At 42.1% G+C, this 23,602-nt stretch overlaps 1 protein-coding gene across 6 annotated transcripts in view; it reads left to right on the top strand.

Annotated features, from left to right (window-relative positions):
• Positions 1–2,348: 2,348 nt before the first annotated feature.
• Positions 2,349–23,602, top strand: part of NETO1 (neuropilin and tolloid like 1) — a 101,186-nt gene continuing 79,932 nt past the window's right edge. For 4 of the 6 annotated variants that reach the window (XR_009460785.1, XR_009460786.1, XM_019490310.2 and 1 more), the window contains exons 1-4: positions 2,349–3,711; positions 7,898–7,951; positions 8,576–8,713; positions 22,095–22,343. Coding sequence is in view for 4 of the 6 variants with exons in the window: in XM_019490310.2 (XP_019345855.1) it covers positions 3,684–3,711; positions 7,898–7,951; positions 8,576–8,713; positions 22,095–22,343 (469 nt within the window). In the remaining 2 variants the exon portion in view is untranslated. The remainder of the gene's footprint in view (positions 3,712–7,897; positions 7,952–8,575; positions 8,714–22,094; positions 22,344–23,602) is intronic. The other 2 variants (XM_019490312.2, XM_059724273.1) reach the window with 1 other exon arrangement.

The raw sequence follows: 23,602 nt of genomic DNA, 5'->3' as shown, positions 1-23,602 counted from the left end.
GTGCTATGTAAACAGCAGTAGTACTGGATAGTGCCTTCAAATTCAGCAGTGGCTCTCTCCATAGCTGGAGAAGCTCCAAAGCAAGAAGGCTCCCTGTGTGACAATATAGAGGATGTATCCAGCAAGGAGAAAAATATGGAAGCTTACCATTAGAAAATGTGACACAGCACATTTTCCCAGAAAAGCCAGATCAGCTGTTCTGTGCCTACTTGTACTGTAACCTTCTGTAAGTAACTATAACTTGAAACCTAGCCATATGGATGTCTGCATTGCCCTGCAGCAGAAGCCTTCAATCTGTTTTTAAGCTCTCCTTATTACAGGACGTTTTCAAGCCCTTCCTCTCCAGTTGCTCAACATGTTGCTTGTCTAAGAAAGTGAGACACTGCACGTCTGCATGAGGGCAGTTGATCCGGATAGGTAAATCGGCTGACTCTCAACTTAAACTCCCTTGCTGGCGGACTGGAGAGGAAGGGAGAAATGTCAGTTTATGAGAAGTCAAAACTGCAGTCTCGATTTTTGCCTGTAAGTAAAATGAATAACAGAAGAAGACCCAGGGAGTACCAGGCGATTCTTCAGTTCAGGGAGTTTGCTGCAGAGCCCTGGGGCTGCCTGATGCATCCTCCTCAACTCGGAGGATTTTAAAATAGACAGGCAGGATGGATGGATGGATCCTATCTGCCGCCAATACTTCTTCCTCTTCTTGTGCGTGGAGCTACTGCCGCCAGCCTGAATGCTTAAATATCTGTGGCAGATACTGTCCTGGCTCCGGATTACAGAGCAGAAAATCCACAGAGCAGTTGGCTATAAGGGGGAAGGGGTGGTCGCTGACTCCAGCGTGCTGTGCTGTAATAGCCGGGGAGGGGGGCTGGTTTATTCTCCCACCTTTGGGGGTCACAGCTGTGCAATTCAGCGGTGTCCCTGCTTCCTCCGAGTCTGATCAGCAGGCGAGCACTTCACCCTCGCAACACGTGCAGGCAGCCGGCACTCACTTCCCGCACCACAGCGGCTGGGGGCAGTCCCCCCCTCCCCCCCCCCCAAATCGGGGGCGCCTGATGGGCAGAAACACCGACACTGCTCCTCTGGGGGTTGTGCAGCCCCGCCCGGAAACCTGCTGGCCCCGCACAAATGCAAAGTCAATCTTCGGGCTTTTGTAACGCCCCCCCCCCCCCCCCCGGCCCTTTTTGTTTTTTCTTTTAATCATCCTCTGATTGGCATGAGGCTGGAGATGGGGCAGCAGCGTTTGGTTTCTGAATAAAGAGCTGCATGGGAAGAATGAAAGGTCTTTAGGGCTTGGGGCTCCTCTTGACTCCTCTGCCCCCTCCCCCCCCCCAGTGCAGCAATAACCACGTTGCAGATGCAATGAGCAACAGGGACAGAGAGAGAGAGAGAGAGAGAGAGAGAGAGAGTGTGTGTGTGTGTGTGTGTGTGTGAAAGAGAGAGAGAGAGAGAGTGCGTGTGTGTGTGTGTGAGAGAGAGAGAGTGCGTGTGTGTGTGGGGCTGGGGAGTTGCACTGGATTTCCCCTTCCCCCTCCACCTTCCTCCCCCTCCCAACTCCCTTGGCTTGGCAGCCTGGGAAAGAGGGCTGGGTTTTCTATTTGATCTTGGATCTCTTAAGGGCAGGATCTCCCTCCCCTCCGGATCTTCAGTCGACTGTTAGCCCCCCTCCCCCAGAGTGGAAGGAGGTCACACACACACACACACGTACACACACACTCTCTCTCTGCACCTCCCTTCCCCCAGAGTGGAAGAAGGACGGACAAACACGCGCACACACATTCACACGCGTACTCACACACAAGCTCGCACACCTTCACTCGCACGCACACGCTGTGCCTCAGCTTCTCTGCGGCAGCAGCAGGTACTGAGAAGCAGGTGCAGAAGCCATTCATTCCCCCCCCCCCACTCTTTTTTCTCTCTCAGACACTTCAGTCAAGCAAATCTTTTTCTCCCCCACCCCTGTCCATCCCCCCCTGTCTCGGTCTCAGCCGCCTCCAACACTGTCCCCTTCCCTCCCGCGGGATTGCTTTGCCAGTCCCGCAGAGGGGAGACGGGTGGCGGGCGCGCTCCGCTCCTGCTGCTGGGGCAGGACTGGGGGAGCGGGGCTTCCCCTTCCCCTTCCCCTCTCGTTACTCTCGGGATTCTTGGCTCCGGGATTTTTCCCTCCGCTCCGCCCGGCCTTCCTGGGGAGAGGGGAGAAAGCCGCGGGGGGAGGGAGGGAGGCAGTGCCTGTCTCTGGACTCATTGCCAAGGGCAAGAGCCGTGTCCGCCGCCCAAGGGCTCGCCGCGAAACTTTTATTGCTCCTCTTGTGCGTGTGTGCGCGCGTGAGCGAGTGCGCGTGTGTGAATTAATGTGTGCGCGAGTATATGTGTGTGAGTGTGAACGTGTGTGTAGGTGCATGTCAGTGTATGTGTGCGCGCGCGCGTTGGTGTGTGTGCGTGTGTGTGAATGTGTGAGAGTATGTGCGCGTGAGTGTGAGTGAAAGTGTGTGTGCAGATGTATATCAGTGTATGTGTGTGCGTGTGACTGTGTGCGAGTGTATGTGTGAGTGAAGGTGTGTGTGAGTGTGTGCGCGCGCGCGTGGGTGGGTGTGTATGTGCGTGCGTTTGAATGTGTGTGTGTGCATGCGTGAGAGTGCGGGAGTGTGTGCGCGCGTGTGTGTGCGTGTGCGCGCGTGCGGCATGGGGCAGCCCCGGGCAGACGCGGCGGGACCTGCGCCTTGCGGAGCCGGGAGAGCCGCGGAGTTGGCGTCTGGTTCTCGCCTGGACTGGCGGAGCGCGGGGACCTCTCCCTGCAGCTCTCCACCTCCTTGCGTGTGCGCGCGTGTGTGTGTGCGGGGCTCTGTCTCTCCAGCCGTCCATCCCCGGGAGGAGGATCCGAGCAGGTTGCAATGGGCTCCCAGCCTCCTCCTGCCGCTGCTCCTGCTTGACACTATGCAACACGGCGCGATGGGCTGCTCGGAGCCGAAAGGATTGCTCCTCTAACACGGATTGCACTGCACACCGAGATGCCTCACGCCCCTGTTTGGTAGCGCTTCCTCCCCGCTCCCTCCCCTCTGGTCCCCCCACCCCCCTTCCCCACCCCTCCAGAAGAGCAAGCAGAGGGAGCTGATGACGGACCCATTAATCCCTTCTTCGATGCATCAAAAGACCCCAAAGGGCTGGACAGCGCCGGGCTCGCCATCCTCCAGGAGATGCTTCGCTCTGCTCTTGGTCTTGGATGAAACTGGTGATTAGGGGGGTTGTGAGAGCCACCCCCCCCCCCCAGCTGCTGCTGCTGCCTTCTCTTCCCCTGCACCTGGATGTGCCGTTTGCCAGGGGCTTGCTCCGCGATTTCCGTCTGTCCGTCCGTCCGTCTCCGCCAGCCATGCAGCCTCCCCGCCGGGCTCCAGGGTCGCCGCCGCTGCTTTGATCCAAAGATTACTGGGGTGCTGCTGAGAGCCCCGGCGTGATGTGACTGCGATGGTGCTGGGGATTATTTGAAGGCGGCGAGAGAGGCAGAGCTGATCCACTTGTGTGTGCGCGCGCGTGTGTGTGTGTGGGGGGGGGGGGTCTCCAGTGGGGTTTCCTTTTTTTTTTTTTCCCCCTCTTCTTTTCTTCTACTCCATCCTCTGCCCACCACTGGAAGTCCTCCCGTATCTAAATGGAATTAGTGGAGATCGAAGCCCCTTGTGTAAGGAACAGACATGGTCCATGGGCGCAGTTTGTTTCACAGTAAGTATCTTCTTCCCCCTCCCCCCCCCCCCCCCCCCGGGGGCTGCTCTGCTCTTCTGGGCAACTCTTTTTCTCCCTTTCTCCAAGCCTAGTGGTGCCAGTGCAAGGAGGAGGCTGGGACAGGCGGGCACAGGGGGGGTGGGGGAAACTTTCTCTGCCTCCCAATGCAGTGCTGGTGGCAGGAGAGGGAAGGCAGGATGGGAGTGGATGGATCCTGGACTTCACAAGGGCTCAGGCAGCTGCTCTTTCTTTGCAGTTGTCGGCTCTTGGGGCCGTGAAGCTTGAGCCTTCATGCATATGCAAGGGTGAGGTGCCAGCTTGCCAGATCAAGGGCAGGAGACGAAACTGTCCTGCCTTTTTTTTTTTTTTTTCTTTTTTTTTTGCAACGGTGAGCTGCCGGACTGGAAAGAGTCCTATGGATCTCTATTGACTCTTGATCCAGCTCTGCTGGCACTTGGCTTGCAACCCAGGGGTCCCCAGCCTTGGAGCTGAATGGTGCTCCCTGGTGACATAACTCCATTGCTGCCAGTGACATCGCTCCAGGTTGTGGCTGGGACCCACGCTGATCATGACACTGAAACCCACGGTGATCATGACAGTGAGACACGACGGGGCTGGAGCAGCTCCGAGTTGACTCCCTCCCCCCTTATCAGCCTCCTCACTGCGGTTTCTGTAGCCCCAGGGACTGATCCGTGCAGGGTGCTGGGAAATAGGAGCTGTTCAGTTGCAGAAATCGGTGGGAAGGAAGCCAAAGCCTAGTCGATGATTTGTTCTTAGGAGTGAATTTCTTTGGACGCAGTGGCCTCTGCCATCCAAAGTAGTGCCTGTAGGAGCTGGATGGTGCGGCGGCCGATTCACATCAGTATGCCTCCAAAACCTGGAGCTGTCCAAACAACACTAGTGTTGGAGCCCTTAGGAGTGGTAGTCACCAATCCTGCCTTGGAATAGTCCCTATTCCAGGAAAGAAGCAGGCAAAGATAGGAGCCAAAGGTGATAATAGATGATACGGTTTGGACTAGATGATAAATTTGGACTAGGTAATATTTGGACTACATGCTAATATCAAAAAGGGCTTATTCTACTGCATGACTAATGGCCTGGAAAATGTTATTCCCAGCCCTGCAACCACAAATAGATTGAGTGGGGGTGAGGACCTTGCTGGGTTAAACTGAAGCAATACTCTGGAGCAGCCTCTTGCAGTAGTTTTGTTTATTTTGATTGACTTCTGGCCCTGTGAAATGGCAGCCTTTTTAGAGAGGCTGTTCCCCCCTCTTCCCCCCCAACTCTTAATTGTGGTAGACCTTGTATGACCAATTGTGTTAGGAGCAAGTTTTATGGCCTGCTGATAAAGCTCTTTATATGTGGCTTTGTAATGGAAATGTGTACAAATGCATCATCAGAATAATGCCAGCAATAAGTGCAATTAGGATGAAAAGAGAAGGGGAGCAGCATGTATTTGTGTACATGACAGGACAGACCCACAGAAATTAGGTGGAATGATGATTTCAGTCCTTCCCCTCTCCCCCTCAACCTGTGTTATTGCCAGCATTGCTGCCCATGCTTTATAACACTTCCTGAGTATCTGAATAGCAGTTTTGCCTGAATGAAGACTGCAGGCTGTCCTTTTGGCTTTTGGGGTTTTGTTTGTTTGTTTGTTTTTGGATGCCTTTTCGGTAAGGGACACATTGCACTGTTTCTGAGCTAGGGAGAAGGAAAGCTGTGGGAGGAGGAAGGTAGATTTTATATTTGGCTTAACATGACTACTATTCAGTTTGTAACCCAGTGAACAGGACCCATTAGGAGATAAATATATTCATCGTGAGAACTCTCTCCACTGGGTAACCTTCAACTGCTTGCGTGAAATATATTACTAAGCCTTACACTCTAAGTCTTCAGGGGTTGGGTCCTAAATCTTTAAGTGCTGGAGAAAATGATGATTTTTTTATGGCAAAACAAGCCTTTTTGTAATTCTGATTTTAATGCCACTAATACAAATCACCATTTCTGTTGGGCAGGTGCAGAAGTATTTAGCTGATTGAGCCAAAGGTGTTGGATATAGTTTATGAGAATTAAGTGTGAAGTGGCTTAGCCTGTTGTTGTTTTTTACTCTGTTGATAATCAGTACTGGCATGTCAATTTGTAAGCACATTTCACTACTTCAGAACAACTTTATTGATGGAATTGGAAGTATTGCTTCTAGTGATAACAGCTGGAAGCTGGGACTCAATTGAAGCCTTGTCTTTCCTCCTATACCAGGGTATTATTATGACCTGGAAGAATTCACTCCTTCTCTGTGACTCATGTCCTCCACCTGTAAAATGGGGGTATTAATATTAAAAATTCCATTGAAGTCTTCAGACACAAGTTGCTTCAAAGGATAATGTTCTAGGTTTTAATTAATTATTAAGAGATGTTGCCCTTTTTATCCATTGAGTTACTTATGTGAATGCATCAGATTGCAATGGCTAGGAGTTTATAAGGAAGTTTCTACAGCTAGCTTCATAGTGTACAACATAACATCTTATACCATTTGGAAATTAGTTGGCAGTTAATGAAGAACATAGGTGAAAATGTATGAAACACAGCTTAGTAAATGAGCAGCTGTGTCTTGCTGTTCCAGATGTGCCCATTATGACTGGCAGGTGGAATCTTATCCATCCTTGAGGAGAACTGGGGTATAAACAATTGGGCAAATCCAAATCTGAGGAAAAACCTCACTCATAACAGAAGCTCTGTGAGGCATTCAGAGGTAGTGGATAGGTCAGAAGACATAAAAATAAAGATCTGGATGTCCTCAGGGCAGTGTGAGATGCAGGGCTTCCTTATCAATCCTCCTATTGATTTCATTTCCACATTGAATAAGAAGATGTGGAAGACCCTATATGAAAGGATCCTTTAGGTAGATGGCCCATTGCTATTAGTATCCTTTGGAATCTTCTTGGGGCAGAGAAAGGATGCAAGTAATTCAGCGACAACTCCACTATGTTTATACTGCTGTTTAAGTAATCAAGTTTTCCTCATGATCAACAGCACAAATGACAGTTGCTAAAATAATCAGGGTGGATACATGCTATTTATCTATTAACAGGAGAACATCAGTCCCTGCAGTCAGCGAAGTATTTGCAGTAATCCCAGGCTATAGTGGAAAAAAAAACAAAAAACGAAGTACTGTTAGAATGGTTTCATTGCTGACTTGTAAACCTAGGCTCCTCTCAAACGGATCCAAGACAGGGTGAAGCAGACAGAATGACAACTTCAAGAGATGATTTTATTTGATCTAGGATCTAACAGTCACCTTTTTAAGAATCTATCACTTTTGTCTCCTAAAAAGAGTGACACTATCACTGATAATAGCCTCAGTATCCTTCCTTGCCTACTCCAGTCTATTGGTTCCTGTATATACTTTATGGGCACAACCTATAACTCCCAGAATCTCAGGAAGCATCACTATCTTGGAGTCAAGTAATGGAATAGTGGTTTGCTCCCACCAGGCAAAGATCAGCTACCTTGATTGCAGAGAGCTTGTTTGCTTGGTTCAGATTCAAAACATTTTCAGCTGCAGAAAAAGCTCCAGATTCCTTATAGCAAAAAGGCACTTGATCCTGGAAGATTCAAATACCCCAGAACAGTTAGTTTGTTTTAAGATATGGGATGCTTCCTTTGCCCGTCACTTTGAAGTTTGCAGTTGCACTGGTGGATATGAAGAGCCTTTTCTTCATCTTCTGCAGAGCCACAGCTTATCTTTTCCAAAAGTATTACTGTTCACAGAAGAGGAGACGTGTAATGAGACTTGTGCCACTAGCGGTTAGCAGTCTTTCTCACTTCATTAGTAACAGTCACCTGTCTGTCATTGATCCAGACAACCATGGCACATAAATAAATATTAGCAGTCAAGTGATTTATTTTAACTTCTAAAAGAAAAAAGAACAAGGGGGCAAGGAATACCTGGAGTTCTCTAAATCCAGAGGTATTTTGTCTCTATTCTGTTCAACATATCTAGGTACATTTCTTACACTCATAAAACACAACTAGACTTTTATAAAATAATATTGTAAAGTAGCCACAAAACAAACCACTTTTGTACTTTGATTCTTTTAAAATTATATTCTCTCTCTCGAGTTTTTTACAGTTTCTTTGATTGCAGGCACTAACATACAGATGTACCTAATACATTTTTCTCTTTCAGTTGTAGCAAGTCTAATCATCCTACATTTGTCTGGGGCAACAAAAAAAGGAACAGGTATGTCATTTTTGGGCTATTTTTAAGTTTTATATTTATATATTTCAGAATATAATGCAGGGCACATTTTATATATATTCACACACACACAAATGTATGCATGTGCTTGTATGTGTATACATATATACGCTATGTATATATACATGTATCTGCTTATATATGTGTGTGTATACACACACACAAACACACATACATATATGCACGCACATTCACATCTATGATAGATGTGAATGTGCGTGCATATATATATGTATGTGTGTTTGTCTGTGTATATACATGATAGATAGATAGATAGATAGATAGATATTTGTATTTGTTTGGAAGTGAATTGATAACAACTCTAAAATATTTATGTTAAATACTGGCAGGTGGGATTAGGTGACCTAGTACCTGACCCTGCAATGGGAAGCTATTCGGAGGAGGGAATAAAGTTATTCAGAATAAGGAAGCAAGGAACAAGCCCATCTCTGTTTTTATTAAAGTCAATGGCAAAACTTCTGCAGACTACAATGAATACACGGTTAGGCACTTCATAGGAGTTTTCTAAAGCAGTTCTAAGTATAATTATGACAGAAGAAATAGTTTGTGTATAATTTTCTAATGCTTGATATGATCTTTTCATAGAAAAGCAGGCCACTTTAGAAGGGCAGAAAACAGTGCAGTGTGGAACTTGGACAAAATATGCAGAAGGAGGCATCTTCACTTCTCCCAATTACCCCAACAAATATCCTCCTGACAGAGAGTGCATCTACATTATAGAAGGTAACTAAAAAAGAATCCTATTATTTGAGGGGGGTTTAATAATGTATTTTTATTTTACATATATAGTTTGATATATTCTTCTCGCTTCCTCCTTTTTCTCTTTAAGGATACTTCCAAATTTTTGAAAGTTTGGTAAAATGGGAGACAAAACTTACAAACCTAGCTTTTTCATGGTACAGAAAGGTAGTTGTATGGTGCATGAGAGGAAAGTCTTCTTTCAACTTAGTCCTAGACTACACTACAAAGTTTTACTGGAAGCCCTTTTAAGTGCATCAACCCTTGCCTTCTGTGATAACAGAATCCTTCCTTTTGCTACAGAGTTACTTCATCTTCTGTAGCTGGTGTTTTCCCAGTGTGTACTATATGCCAGTGGAGCACAGCTGCCAAACAGACCTCATGGGAGTGTGTGCATTCTGATGGCTTCATGGTTCAAGCTGCTGTCTACTTCCAGAGGTTTTGCCATCAGAGGAACGTAGACATATAGGTATAGCCTTAATCCTAAGGAAGACACAGGAGTTGGGAAGTAACTACAGATGAACCACTAAATAAGGCTGTGCTTCACTTGTTATGCCTAGTTTCCTATAATCAGAGCCCTGAGGAAGAATGTCTTACATTCAAAAGCTTGTTTAACTTCATCCCAACTACATAGTCAGTCCATTAAAAGATATCACCCTAATAAATCCTTGCCTGTTGCATAAGTAATACAATTAATTTAAGGGTACTGGGGAAATTGATATTACCTAAAATGGGTACTGTTGAGATAAGTTTCAGAGACGAGATTTTGAAAAATGAGGAAGTAAAAGACCTTAAAATGAAAAAGTGGAAATTTCAGTGTTTTAATTCATCACGGAGGCTACTTAAACATACCAATAATTGAGTCACGGGAAGCTATGTTCAAGACAAAAAAAGAAGCGGGGAGGAAAGAGGAAAAAAATGAATATGCTCTTTAATCATATTGTTTAACATAAAGAAATGCTATGAAACAAACCTAATCTAAAGGAGTTAGTCTCTTATATTGCTCTAATTGCTCTGGTCCCATGTTTCTGGTGTAACCATTTACGTGCTGATCACTGGGACATCATACCCCTTCTGTCACAAGGCATTTGCTGGTGGTTTGTACTTGACCTGTACTACTCTGATCATCATCCTAGGAATATCTAGGTAGATAGGGATATTAGCTAAGAATGAGGTAAAACTGATCTAAATTATTGAAAGTATTCAGTGGGTCTATCTACACATGCAATTAATGTGTCATGATAAACTCTAGCAAAGTTTGTATCAGACAAAAATTGCTTCTGGGCTCAGTGTCTGCATGCGTTCCCAGGACTGCAGCACTTTGAACTGTGGTGGAGAAGCCCTGGGCTGGCAGGGGTCAGCCCCAAGCTCCGGGTGGCCGTATTGGGCAGTGAAGGGGCTGGTTGTGGCATGAGGGTACTAAAGTGTGGGGTTAGGTGGCAGGTAACTCCTGTACTTTAACATCCCCATGCCCCAGCCAGCCCCTGTCAGGTCTATGTGTGTGTTTTGGTGGAGTAAATTACTCTGCTATAGGATAGTACTGTTAGAGACAGTACTATGCTATGGCAGAGTAATTTACTTCACCAAACTCCACCAAACTGTCCCTAACAGTACTATTCTTCAGTGGAGTTAATTAACTTACTGCACCCTAGTACTGGCACACATGTAATACTTTACTTCAGAGCTAATTAGTCAACTCTGTAGTAAAGTGCATGTGTAAATGCACGCAGTGACAAAAGTTGAAAATAAACGTGTAGTGGGATTTTCAAAAGTACTGGGGCTCTCTTTGATTTCCCTGGGAAATAGGTGCTTAAATACTTTTGCATTTAGTCGTTCTACCCCATTAAATCATACTTAAAATCCCATCAGGTATCTTTTCAATGTTTAGGCGCATAACTATCTTTGAAAATCTGGCTTTGACTTGTTAATAGATGTATGCTTTTTCATAAGACCTGCCACAAGACTGAAAAGTAGTACATCTTTTATCTTTTGTTTTTTAAATATAGGGGTTAAGAAATTACAGACCACTGAGCTTTACTTCAGTACCAGATAAACCAATTAAAACTATAACTATAGAGAGTATTATAAAATACTAAAATGAAACAGAAACAAACAAATATGGCTTCTGTAAAGAAAAATTTTGTTTAAAAACCGATAAAATAATAATAAGGGGAATTAAATGGTTAATTTTCAGTATGCAGAAGGTTATCATATTTCTTTCTACTTCTGTGCTTTTCTCACTAGTATCTGAATTTCTTGCATACAGAACTGAGTTTATGAGCACCTCCATGAGGTTGGGAAGAATCATGTGTATTTCACAGATAATTGAGGCATAAAGACCTCTCTCAAGATTACAGTGGGAAGTTTGAAAGATCTCTTTAATCTAGTTCACTGGCAATTCTTCTTTTAACATGAGGATCATAAAGGATTCGTTGTACAGCTAGAGTTTGAATATATGTATTAATTATCTGGGATGGAGAGGTTTACAGCAACAAGGTAGCAAAATGCGAGGTTCACAGAAAATTTTATAATAACCAACCCTAGAGAAGTCAGAGGGGAATCTGAGAAAGATGTAAAAAAGATAGGCAAATGGGTTGCAAGATGGAGGTGAAATTCTTTGTTGACAAATGCAAAGTGTTTGGAATAATTTGAGAAGCTTGTATGTGTTGTTAGCATGTTGACAATGAGCTGTGGATGCTGGCAAAATTGATCAAAGCAAACAAAAGCAGAATAACTCTGGTGTCACTGTCTGCAGCACATTGAAGTTCTGTGGTCATTGTGCAACTACTTTCCTGTGATTTTGTTTGTTTTTTGACAGATAAAATAATGAGATGGAAAACAGTAATGAAACCTTGTGATGGCTTCTGTAACATGGTGGGAGATTTTCCCTTGAACATTGTGTTGAGATCTGGTATCTCTCTGCCCCTCTCAAAACAAACAAACAAATGAACGAAAAGGCAAGAATAATTGGGTCCAAGTCAAAAGGATTAGGTGGTAAAGTTTCAGAATATGAGATACTGAAAAGAATGGCACCATTTAGAGAGGAGATAAAAGGAAACATGATAAATGTACCTCTAAGGGAGGTGCTGAGAAAGTATATTTGGTGTTATCTTTTTAACAAGACCTAAGAGTAGCAGTCAATTAACCTGAAGGATAACTGATTTAAAATTAATATAAGAAATGCTTTTTTTTTTTTTTTAAGAGATATATTATTCTGTGAAACAGTCTTACAAGACATTGAAGTTAAAGGGTTTCAGAAAAAGGAATTAGATATTGATATGCATAAGAATATTTTAAGCTAATATAGGATCATTTCTAAAGCATATAGGTTCCTGCACTTCTGGGTGTCAGCACCCATTAACCTTTAGATGGGATTTTTTAGCTAATTCCTATGTTCCAGTTATTATCTATTATGAGGGTCCTAGTACTTTTCTCTGAAGCTTCTCGCACTGAGTGACACTGAATATAGGAGCAGACCACAGGTCTGATTTAGCCTGAGAATTCTGTGTTACTATCTGTACTTCTTAAAGATTCCCAAATCATGGGTAGTCCTGCTGTTGATTTGGATAACCAAATTTTCCAGGTTTCCTGCTTGCTTACCTGCCTGCTTTCTTCTTTCTTTAAAACTTACCAAATGTAATAATAGAAAAAAAAATGGCCTCTCTCAGGCAACACTTTCACTGACTTTAACGGGACTAAATTAGGACTTCAACGTTTGGCTTCTTGTGCTGAAATGGCAAGAAAACAGTTTTAAAATGCAATAGGTCATCTTAAATGTATGCAAATCTTTTAGCATTTTCAAATTATTCAGTTATTAGCATTTTTAGTTATTATGAGAGCATTCTTATAATAATTCCAATGCTCATCAATAAGCAAAAAGGGAAGACAAATTTTAGCAAAGGTCTTTTTTAAAATACTAGTCAAAGGCATGAAAACATCCAACTGCTGAAAGTTCTACCCAGAAATATTCAGAACAGAAATGAGGTGTGTGTTTTTTTCCCCCTACAATGTGAATAATTAACCATTGAACCAACTAGGGATGCAGTGGTTTCTCTACAACTACAAATCTTAATACAATATGAAAATAGTCTGTCTTTCTGAAAAATATCCTCTGTACCAATCAAAAGTTATAGGATCAATGTAAGAATTACTTGGGGTGTCTGTAGATATGCCAGAGGCTGCTCTAATGTGCTGTAATTACAGTGCGTTGGAGCAGACTCAATTAATCTGCTGGAGGACATTAATTTGTGCACTCCAGCAGCTTCCGCATCTCATGTATTACAATGGCAGTGGGGGTGCTTCAAATGAAGCTCACTGAATAGGCTTTAGTTAAAGCACTCCCACCACCATTTTGAGGCATGGAGACCAGGGTGTGTGAAACGGCCCATATTCGATTCAGATTTGGATTCGGCCCAAATTGGGCACAGTGATTCGATTAGTTGATTTGGATCACCATCTCTGATTCGATTCAGTTGAATCTGAATCTGAAGATTTGATGCTGATTTGGAGAATCGGCCATTTGCTCATAGACACAGCTTTAAATGGTTTTTCTACATGTTTTGAGGTACCAGGTATGGCTTGTGAACACTGTGATGCTTGGGTGGATGAAGCATCCCACAGGAACATGGGGGGTACCCCCCGTGTGCTCAGTGGTGAACCTGGAAGTGGACTGGAAATACTTCTGGCCCACTTCTGGGTTCACCACCGAGTGCATCCCCCCCACCCCCCCATACTCCTCCAGCTTGGCGATCAGCTGCAGGGGGACTATGGGTGACCCCCCCCCCCAGACCCAGGAGGCACCAGTCACTGAGTCTGGGGGGTGTGGGGGGCTCCCAGTATGCTCCTTGTTGGACCCATAAGTGGACTGGAAGTGGGTCCATTTCTGCGTCTGCTGCCAAGCATCCTGGAGACCCCCCTCCCCCACTACTGTGGGATGCTCCATCTGCCCCACCATCGCAGCATTCACGAGCCACTTGGTACCTTGAGGTATGTAGAAAAAACATTTAAAGCTGTGTCTATGTCTGAATTGCCGACTCTTTCCGAATCTCTCTGAATCAATTTGGAGGGTTCCAATTAAATTCAGAGAGATTAAAGGGTCTCCTGATTCAATTTGGATTCGGAGATTCAGCCACCGAATTGGGCCAAATCTCCACCGAATTGAATCGGGGACCAAAGTTTCACACAGCCTTAATGGAGACACTGATGCATGATGTACTGCAGGCACTTTAATTACAGCAGCTCTCCTAGCCACTCACATCCCTGGAGCACATGTAAAAACACCCTAAAGTTCTCTAGACTGTGTTATATAGGAGGTCAGACTGAATGATTTCGATGATGATTGGATAAGATGTTCTTTCCAATCCTCTGATTCTGTGATCAAAAGAGCCCCCTACATCCTTAACAATTATAATATAGGCCTTTAAGAGACAAAGAATGTAGCATCAGGTTCAGTGTGCATACTAAATTCCTTATGATGCCTGGTCCTATGCATGCGTTACACATGCACAACTCCCATTGGACCAAATTTACTTTTGGCATAGGAGGAGCAACTCGGGCAGCTGCATTAACTTTTGCCAGCAGTGAATTTGGCACACTGACTTCAAGGGGAATTTTGCAAGCAGAGCACTTTTAAGTACCAAGTCTCTTATTTGAGCTAAATATACTCTGGGAATGATGCAGCCAAACATTATGTAATAGATTTCAGCTTTTAAGCCAGAAATGTGTAATCTTGTCGCTTGGATATTTTGATCAATTAAGGACTTAATTTCTAATTAATGCACACTTATAAGCAAAAGTACGGAGTATAGAGTGCCTTGAATTTTTTTTATTAGCATCAATAGAGGTGTGAATTAATTTTTCCAGTTTATATATTTTGGTTATTTATATTCCCTGGACTTGTTTAATATATAATCAGCAATATAAAATTAATAGTAGTTCTCTTCAAAGCCATCCAAGCTTTTCCAAATACTTATTTTCTTACTACATGTTCTATATATATTGTAGCACAGTCATATTTCATATTAAAAATGTCAGTTAGAGCAGCAGTCAAAGTCATTTAATATAATGTGTATCAGGCTGATTCTTGTGTTCATAAGATATTCTCCAAAACAAATACATGGAACTTTTTTCAAAAGAAGACTATGCTTTGCCTATTCACAAAGACTGGAAATATCAAGGATTATTCAAAGACATTACTTCTGCAGCTCATATTTACAAGGGGTAGATAGATGTTTAGCTCAATGTCTCATTTTCAGGCAGCCTGGTAAATTGAAACAGATTTTTTGCTTAGCTTTAGCTGTCAGTTACACAGACTCACAGGCAGCTCAGAATTAAAACCTTAATTGTGTGTTTTTGCTGCAACTGTTCCTCTACTAAAAGTTAGAACCAAATGCCTTGTACAGCAAATGTAAAATCTCAAGACAGCACTTGTGTAAGATAATTAGATGAAAAAGATGACAAGACATGCAGGCATTAAGCAGTCTTTCCATGGTATTAACAGTCTTTGAAGAAAGATAATTAGAAGCTAAATATAGAAGATTTTTAAGATTGGAAGTAAAAGCAGTTCGTGAGATGGCAACAACTTTTTCTTATGGTCTTCTGCCTGAATTGTAGTCAAAAGTCCCATGAATTTTGCTTAACCTTGCAGGGGAATGAGGGTTCTAGTACTGAATCCCACCCCTCCCAGTTATGCATTAATAATAGTTTTTTTTCCTATTTTCTTTCTATTATTCCATTCCATTATAGAGAAAACCATAATATGTATTCAAAAAACAACCAACCAACCACCAGTTGTTCTTTTTTATTATTGTGAGGAACATTTCAGTTGTTGTTCTTGGTCTGCTTTCATTGCATTTCAGTATGTTTCACTGGAAGTATACTTGTACTCATTGGGCACATCTACAATAGATGTTTACTGCAGAGCTGCCTAATTAGCTCCTCAGGAAAGTCTCAGTGTCTGCACGAGTGGCCCTATTAGGCCACAGTAAGCCAAGCAACTCTGCCGCAGGTGAGTACTTGTAAATACAAGTACTATACTACAGTGGTGCTATTTAGTGCACAGCAATAAATAATGCACATATAGATGCTGACTGGGCTGGCTTGGATGCAAGGATGCTTCAATACAGGGCTGCCTGCCAGCTAGCCCCACACTACAGCACCCTCATGCCCCAGCCAGTCCCCCTGCAGCATGTTGTGCTGGGTTGGAGCAGCCAGTCAGGGCTATTCTAACCCAGCTCAACATGCTGTGGACTGGGGCTTACATGAAGACACAGCACCTAGGACCAATAAACTGTGGTATGATATACGCTGGAGTTCATTGCACCAGGAATCCTTAATGATACCTGTTTGCTAGAAAAAAAAGAAGTATTTAGGAATCATACTCTGGCACTTCAGTATTTAACAAAAGTGAATATTTGAACTGTGCCTTGGTTTTCATCTACCATGGTCATCTTCTAGAAGATGAGAAAAAAAATATTTCTTTGAGAGTCTTTTACCAACTTAAAACTGAAAGCTTTCACACACTATCCACAAAAGGAAATTAGTATGAAATAATCTGGAACATTGTTAAGTGCCCTTAGCCTTTGTGTGGGTACAGAAGAGCTCGGGAAAGAAAACAGGACTCTCTTCCCAACGTTGCATAAGGTCTACAAGAACAAGGGCAACCACAGAGCTTATAGCTGAACATAAAGTGTTCCCTATCCTGTGCAGGATGACTTTTCCTAATTCTACTCAGACTTGTGCCGGGCTATGCAAAAAGACGGTCCTTGAAAAACCAATAAAAGCAAAGGAAAGTAACTGCGACAATATTCAAACCATAAACCAGTATGATTTATGGTACCGTTGTTGCCCTGTGGGGTCAGGCCAACTCTCAGGATCTCAATATTGTACTGTTAGATAGGAGGGTGTGACACAATTGCACATATACAAACACACAAATCAATTAGGTGCGCGCGCGCGTGCACACACACACACACACACACACACACACACACACACACACTACCAACTCAGGCACATACACATCTAAACCAGGCTAGGCACATGCATACCTATCATCAATTCAAGCACATTATACACTACACACACCCCAAATTAGACAATCAGTTATCAATACCCACACACTCCGTACACATACACGGATCACTAATTCGCATATCACGCACATGATGATATATATGTATATTCACCAGTTCACACACATACCACCCACCTACACATACACACAGGCAAGTTCTGGATTAGAACCAGTAGACTAGAAAGAAGCTGGGCTGAGGAACTGAAGCTTGGGGTTACTTAAGGTCAAGTGGTCCCAGGATTACTCGAGGTTACTGGTGCAAGGGAAAAAGTCCAGTTGCAAGGAGGAGACAGCCAGGAAAGAAACTGATGCAGAAACCTGGGGGCTGGAAACTGAAGCAGAAAACTGGAAGTTTGTGGGGGGGAGGGGAGAAGATAAGTGGTGGCAAGGAGGAAACAGTCAGAAAACAGACAAAAATCCAACTCGGGGTTTCAAAATAACAAGTTTATTAAACAGACAGCACACTACACAACCCCATGAAGTTATTGGTGTACACACACACACACACACACACACACACACTGGCAGCAGGAGAAAGAGAGACAGTGGAAGGGTTAGAGTCCAGGTAGGGAAGAGAAGCAGAGTCCAAGTCTTTGGTTGAAGAGGGGGTGGGGGTGATAGCTACCTATCCAGGCTGGAAAGGGGTCTTTGTCCAGAGGGGGGTCGCCAGCAGGGCCTCTGGGTGGATAGGTGGTGTGGCATGGTGCTGGTCCAGATGGAGAGGGCATCCCAAGGAGTCAGTCTTCATTATCCCTTTTTATGGGGCAGACTACCTATGATCTCCTATGGGGAGGGCCTGTCCAGGCAAGGTCAGTCCTGTTCCAACGGGTTCCAGGTGTTCTTACTGAGCATGTGCAGGCTGACACAATGATGGGTTGCCTTACCTCATCTTTTGTTTCTTAAATGCTGAGGGTGGTTCCAGTGGTTGGGTCATTGGTCCAGGTATTGGTTTTGATGGTCATTCAGAGGGAGCTATATTTAGACCTACTGCCATTGTCTCTCAAGTACCCTCATTCATTCCCATTCATTCAGGAACCAAGTTACATAGGAGGGGTAGGTATGAGTCATAGGTTACAACATACTTATACAACAGGGCATGGGGACAGGATGGAGACTTGACAAACAAAATGGAAACTTGACATGACTTATGCTAACTTACATATGTAGGCCTAACTCATATAGTATCAGTAAAACAGTAATATAGAACAGTAAAAATCAATATAACCATAATAATTATACAGTATAAAGTAGAAGAAAAAACAAAACAAATACAACTTGCGACCAAAATAAAATGCTGAAGCTTATCCTATGTCTTAGCTCACTTATACTTATCTATAGGGAATAGAGAGGTAGAGAAAAAGTCAGAAATGGTTGGGGAAGGGGAGAGAATACATTTTAAAATTAAAAAAAAAAAAAGGAAAACTGGGGGTTTTGCTACACCATGCGCAGCATGTTGTAAAGTTTCCAGTTCCTATTTAAGCAGAGGGTTTACACTGAAGTCCATTGAATTTAGTGAGAGTTAAAGTGGCAAGGCTGATTCTCAGTCACAGCAGGACTCCTTTTATGCACTTCTGGCAATGTAATTGACGTTAAGACTCCTCAGTAGGGCTGATTCGATTCAGCAGAGATTCGGCCCAATTCAGTGGCTGAATCTCTGATTCCAAATTGAATCAGGAGACCCTTTAATCTCTCTGAATCAAATCAGACCCCCCCAAATTGATTTGGAGAGATTCGGAAGATTCTTAGATTCTGACATAGACTTAGCTTTAAATGTTTTTTCTACATACCTTGAGGTACCAGGCAGCTCATGAATGCTGTGATGCTGGGGTGGATGGAGTGTCCCACAAGAGCGTGGAGGGCTCACCAGTGAGCTCAGCAGCAGACCCGGAAGTGGACCAGAAGCACTTCTAGTCCACTTCCAGGTCCGCCAGGAAGCGTGCGCTTCCCCCACCACATGCCTCTGTAGCTCAGCAAATGGTGCCTCCTGGGTGTGGGGGGGCACTTAGGTTCCCCCATGGCTGATTGCTGATTGCTCTCAGTGGCAGACCTGGAAGTGGACTAGAAGTACTTCCAGTATTCCAGGTTCTCCACCAAGCATGTGGGATACACTAGTGTAAGTGTAAGTCAGAAATAGGCCTTTCTCCATTTATCACAAACACATTAAATAAAACTTTGAAATCATGGAAAGTTTGGTTAAGCATTTATTTGACTACACATCATCACTGGTAACATTTCTCAAAAAATGAATTGCTGAGGAAAAGGGATAGGTTTTAAGAAGACAGAGAATGTAATTAAAATAAACATATAAAACTACTTTTATGGACCTAAAAGTAAAAGGGCAAGGTACAGAGCCAGATGTTTTTCTTTGTTTCCATTGATGTCAGTGGCCAGCCATTCATGTTGCTGAAGAGGAGTGAAGGTGAAGGCATATGGCTGTATATAAACTAACAGTTTATGTTGCTATTTTTGACTAAAGTTGCCAGCAGCGTAACAAATCTGTATATCAGTCATAGGGATAGAAGATGTTCAAGTCATGGTTAACCATTTTTAGTGTGATTTACAGGCATATCAAGCCTTTGTATTTTTTAAGACAATATTTTAGCATGTATGTGACTAGCGAGTCAGCCTTGAAAGACCTAGCATTAAGTACAGTGTTAGTGTACTAAATACAGTCCAAATCTCAGAGTGTAAATCACTGTCAACTCTTTTAATATTCAAAAGTTTTGCTTTATAACTGTATTTCTGGTAAATATAGAAAGTTAATCAAAAATATTAGCCAACAATATCTTTGACTTATTCAATATATCACTATTACTTATCAGATTTCTCTTGTCTTCAGCCTTTATAATGGTAGCATTAAAATGATGTCCTTTAATAACTTCCCTTTTTCTAAATTGGTAATTCTCATATTGACAAATTATTTTCATTTTTAAGAACTGTAAATTTATGTGTTTTGAGTCGCTAATCAGAAGTGATTCCTATTGGATATTACTTTTAATATCCATAAGTTCCATACTGTGAAAATTTAACATGTTTTAATTAACCTGTTTTCTTAGGTGAGTAATGAGTCTTCTCCCAAAGCTTGCCTTCTAAAATGCCTCAGAAATTATGTAACCCAGGTCCACTCCCTCTCTCTCTCTTTATGGGTTATATAGAAAATTGAACAGCATTTGGGTTTTGACATTTTGTTGCACCCTGTGCATGGATGAAAAGCTAACAAAAATAAAGAGTTATAAAGAATGTTCTGACCCTCTGTATAGCTGTCTGCATTAAATTAATCTACTAATATTATGCAATAATGGTCAAAGCCTGTTCCACCTTATTAGGCATATAAGTGGACTTAGGCACTAAGGGCACCTATACACATGCCAGATGTCTGCTTCAACACGTGCTAATTAGCATGCATCAGAGCAAACTCAATCAATTGAATCTGCTGGACTGTGCTAATTAGCATGCTCCAGCAGCCTCCATGTCATGTGCATTCAGCGTCCACGCATTTCAAAATGGCAGTAGGGGCACTTAAACTACAGCTCATCTAATAAGCTGTAGTTAAAGTGCCCCCACCACTATTCCAATGTGTGCGATACTGAATACATGCGACACTGTGGGAGCTTTAATTAACGTAGCTCTTGGAGCCACTATAATTAAAGCGCCCCCTCCTTCCAACATGTAGCACATGTAAAGATGCTCCAAAGTGTGATTCTGTTCCCCTTGAATAAAGTGGCTGAAGAAATCTTAATGCAAAAAGGGGGTGCCTTCAGCCACTTGAATACAGTGGAACAGAATCATGCCTACCTGAGTCTCTATGTCTTTGTGATTCAGTCCTAAGGGGAAACTGATGGTGTATTACAAAGTAGATCTATTTATGGAGTTCCAAGGACTTGAACATGGTGGAATAGAAACCACTTACTCATCTAAATTGGGTTAGATACCTAAGAAGTGGAAAAGGATTCAGGCTTATATGTAGATTTTAGCTGTAAATAATTTTAACATAAATAGCATTCTGCCTTTTTCAAGCATAAATGGTAAACACTTTCATTCAGACAAAATTTACGTTGATCCATCACAGTTTTACCTATTTGTCTGGTATGCAGAACATGACCCATTGAGAGGGATCATGCTAGAAGACAGGTGATCTCAGAAAGATCTCTACAGTAAAAGTATAGCATGATCCAGTATTTGAAAATTAAAGACCTGTTTTTTACCAGTGAAGGCATTTAACTGTTAGACAGCTCTGCTAGGTGGATATTCCCTCACTTGCATCTTTGATCAAAATTAGATGCTGTAGTTCAACCACAAGTTATCAGACTTCAGGTAGGATTTAGTGGCCACATCTACATGAGATGCTGACTACACAGTAACCAGCATTACTTCATAGTAGCATCCTGGCATGGTTGCCTCGTGATGCTTACTACCCCTGTGTAGTAGTGCTGCATCGTGGTTCGTGCCTGGCGATCCTATTGTACAGTAGTAACAAGCTACTGCGTAGTAATTGTCTCACATAGATGCGGCCACTGAGCAGAATTCTTCAGCCTCTGTTATGCAAGAAACCAAGCTTGATAATCACAATGATACTCACTGACTTTATAATCTATATATGGATTAACTAAAGATCTTTTTTATAGCCTAACATTTAATTAAGTGATTAATTTAAAGCATCATTCACATTTCCAGTAGAATAGTGTCTGAACTTTAGCTAAGGTAACAAACTTTTGCGTCCTCCTTGGCTGATTTCTTAAGTGACATTTCACTGTACTTTATCTTAGGTTTCAAATGAGATGGTAAATAATTTATGCTGAAATAGGGTTTATGCATAGGCCTGTCATCGACTTCAGTGTGTCTGGGGACAGAATTTGTCCTCAGTGCAGTACTCTACTCCTGAACAGATAATTTCTTATCTTTATAAGCACCAGGAAATATTACATTCTCATTAAAATCCCTCAAAATATTTGAAAAGAAATGGTTTCCCCTATTAATTGGATTCCTTCAGAAGTTTTGTATCTGAATCAACCACTGCTAAACCGCATTTTTGCTTTACAACATAGATGACTTAACTTGCTTAAGAAAGAGTTTCACAAATGCCTTTTACTTGGAGTAGAAGAGACATGTCAATTAATGAGGTGAAATTGAGTTAGGATACAGAAGATATAATTTGAAATATATAACAGTAGTATTTGTCTAGGAAAATGTTATGATGTACAAGGAAAATGGAATATATACTTGTTTATCTAAAGTTTGAAAGTAGAATAAATCATAAAGTAGTAATTAAACACATTTTTGTTTCCATTCTAGCTGCTCCTAGACAATGTATTGAGCTAAATTTTGATGAAAAATACTCCATAGAGCCTTCTTGGGAGTGCAAGTTTGATCATATTGAAGTAAGAGATGGACCTTTTGGTTTTTCCCCAATTATTGGACGTTTCTGTGGACAGCAAAATCCACCTATGATAAAATCCAGTGGCAGATTTCTATGGATTAAATTTTTTGCTGATGGTGAGCTGGAATCAATGGGATTTTCTGCTCGATATAATTTCACACCTGGTGAGTACCAAGCCTTGTACATTTTAACAGAAAGAGTTGAATTTACAGCTGACTTTGCTAATAATGGGCAATTGTGATAATATTTCAGTGGGAAATATATTTTAATTTAAAAGAAAATATCAAGATAATTTTTTAATGCAGTTTGTTTTGAATAAAAAAAAACAGCTTTTTTCATTGGTGTCAAATTTCAGTACAATTTTATCCATGATTTATATACCAAGTTGAAGGATTTGTAAGGTTTTAAAAAGCAGCACTGTCAATAGGATTCTATTATATGAAATCATTCAAAATACTTTATAATGAATTACCTAGTTTACATTTGATTGTTTCAAAGTGCAGTTTTCTCATTCAAAATGATCAGCAATAATGTATTCTAATGAAAATAATTATCTCAGAAAATTCTATCACTACTTTTTCATTTCACCAGCCATCTCCCCTACTGAAGAGCAAGATAGGTCTCCCTGGACACATCTCCATGAGATACTACTGCCCAGTAGTTACTGTGCATTTATTTAGTACTTGTTTAAGCAAGTATTAAATAAATGCACAGTAACCAGAGTTACTATGCAGTACTGCCAGCAAATGCCTTTTAAGTGATGCTACTCCACAGTAGCATCTTGGTATGTTTTTTGCCATGTGACCCTACTGTGCAGTAGTATCGAGCTACTGTGCAGTCAACATGTCATGTAAACATGCCCTCTTTGAAGTAAAGCAAACTGCTGCATACTTTGCCAAAGACAGTTTAAGAACCAAAGACAAATATGTATTCAAGTAATATTTCTAAATCTTAATTGCAGTTGTTATACAATTATGCTTTCTATGTCAAATTGTTTGTTTAATTTATTAAAGTGAAATGTTTCTAGTCATACTTTGAGTTAAATTATTACTAAGCTCATTACAAGAAGAAAGCTACTTTTTTATTTTAATTTTTGACTGCAGCAGCACTGCACTGCAGTAACTTTAGGATTTGATGGAATTCTATAGCCTCCTATGAATGGAGCAATGACTCATATTTTAATGTAGCTTGGTCTGAAGAGTAGTGATTATTTATATAATTTAGTCAATTATGCTACTATTGTTTTAGAATTAAATGGTGTAGGTGTAGCAATATTATTTTAGGAATGGCAGCAAAAATCACTGAGGCCCAAATTCTGCTTGCTTTCTCCTTCCAGTAGTATCACAAAACTTAATACAACTATTTGTACGCTGAGTAGAATTTTATCTCATTGGCTTCTAGACACAGCTTTATTTCTCTGAAG

This window comes from Alligator mississippiensis, chromosome 3 (genome assembly GCF_030867095.1).
Source record: "Alligator mississippiensis isolate rAllMis1 chromosome 3, rAllMis1, whole genome shotgun sequence".
Classification (NCBI taxonomy): domain Eukaryota; kingdom Metazoa; phylum Chordata; order Crocodylia; family Alligatoridae; genus Alligator; species Alligator mississippiensis.
This window is presented reverse-complemented; position numbering and strand designations above follow the sequence as displayed.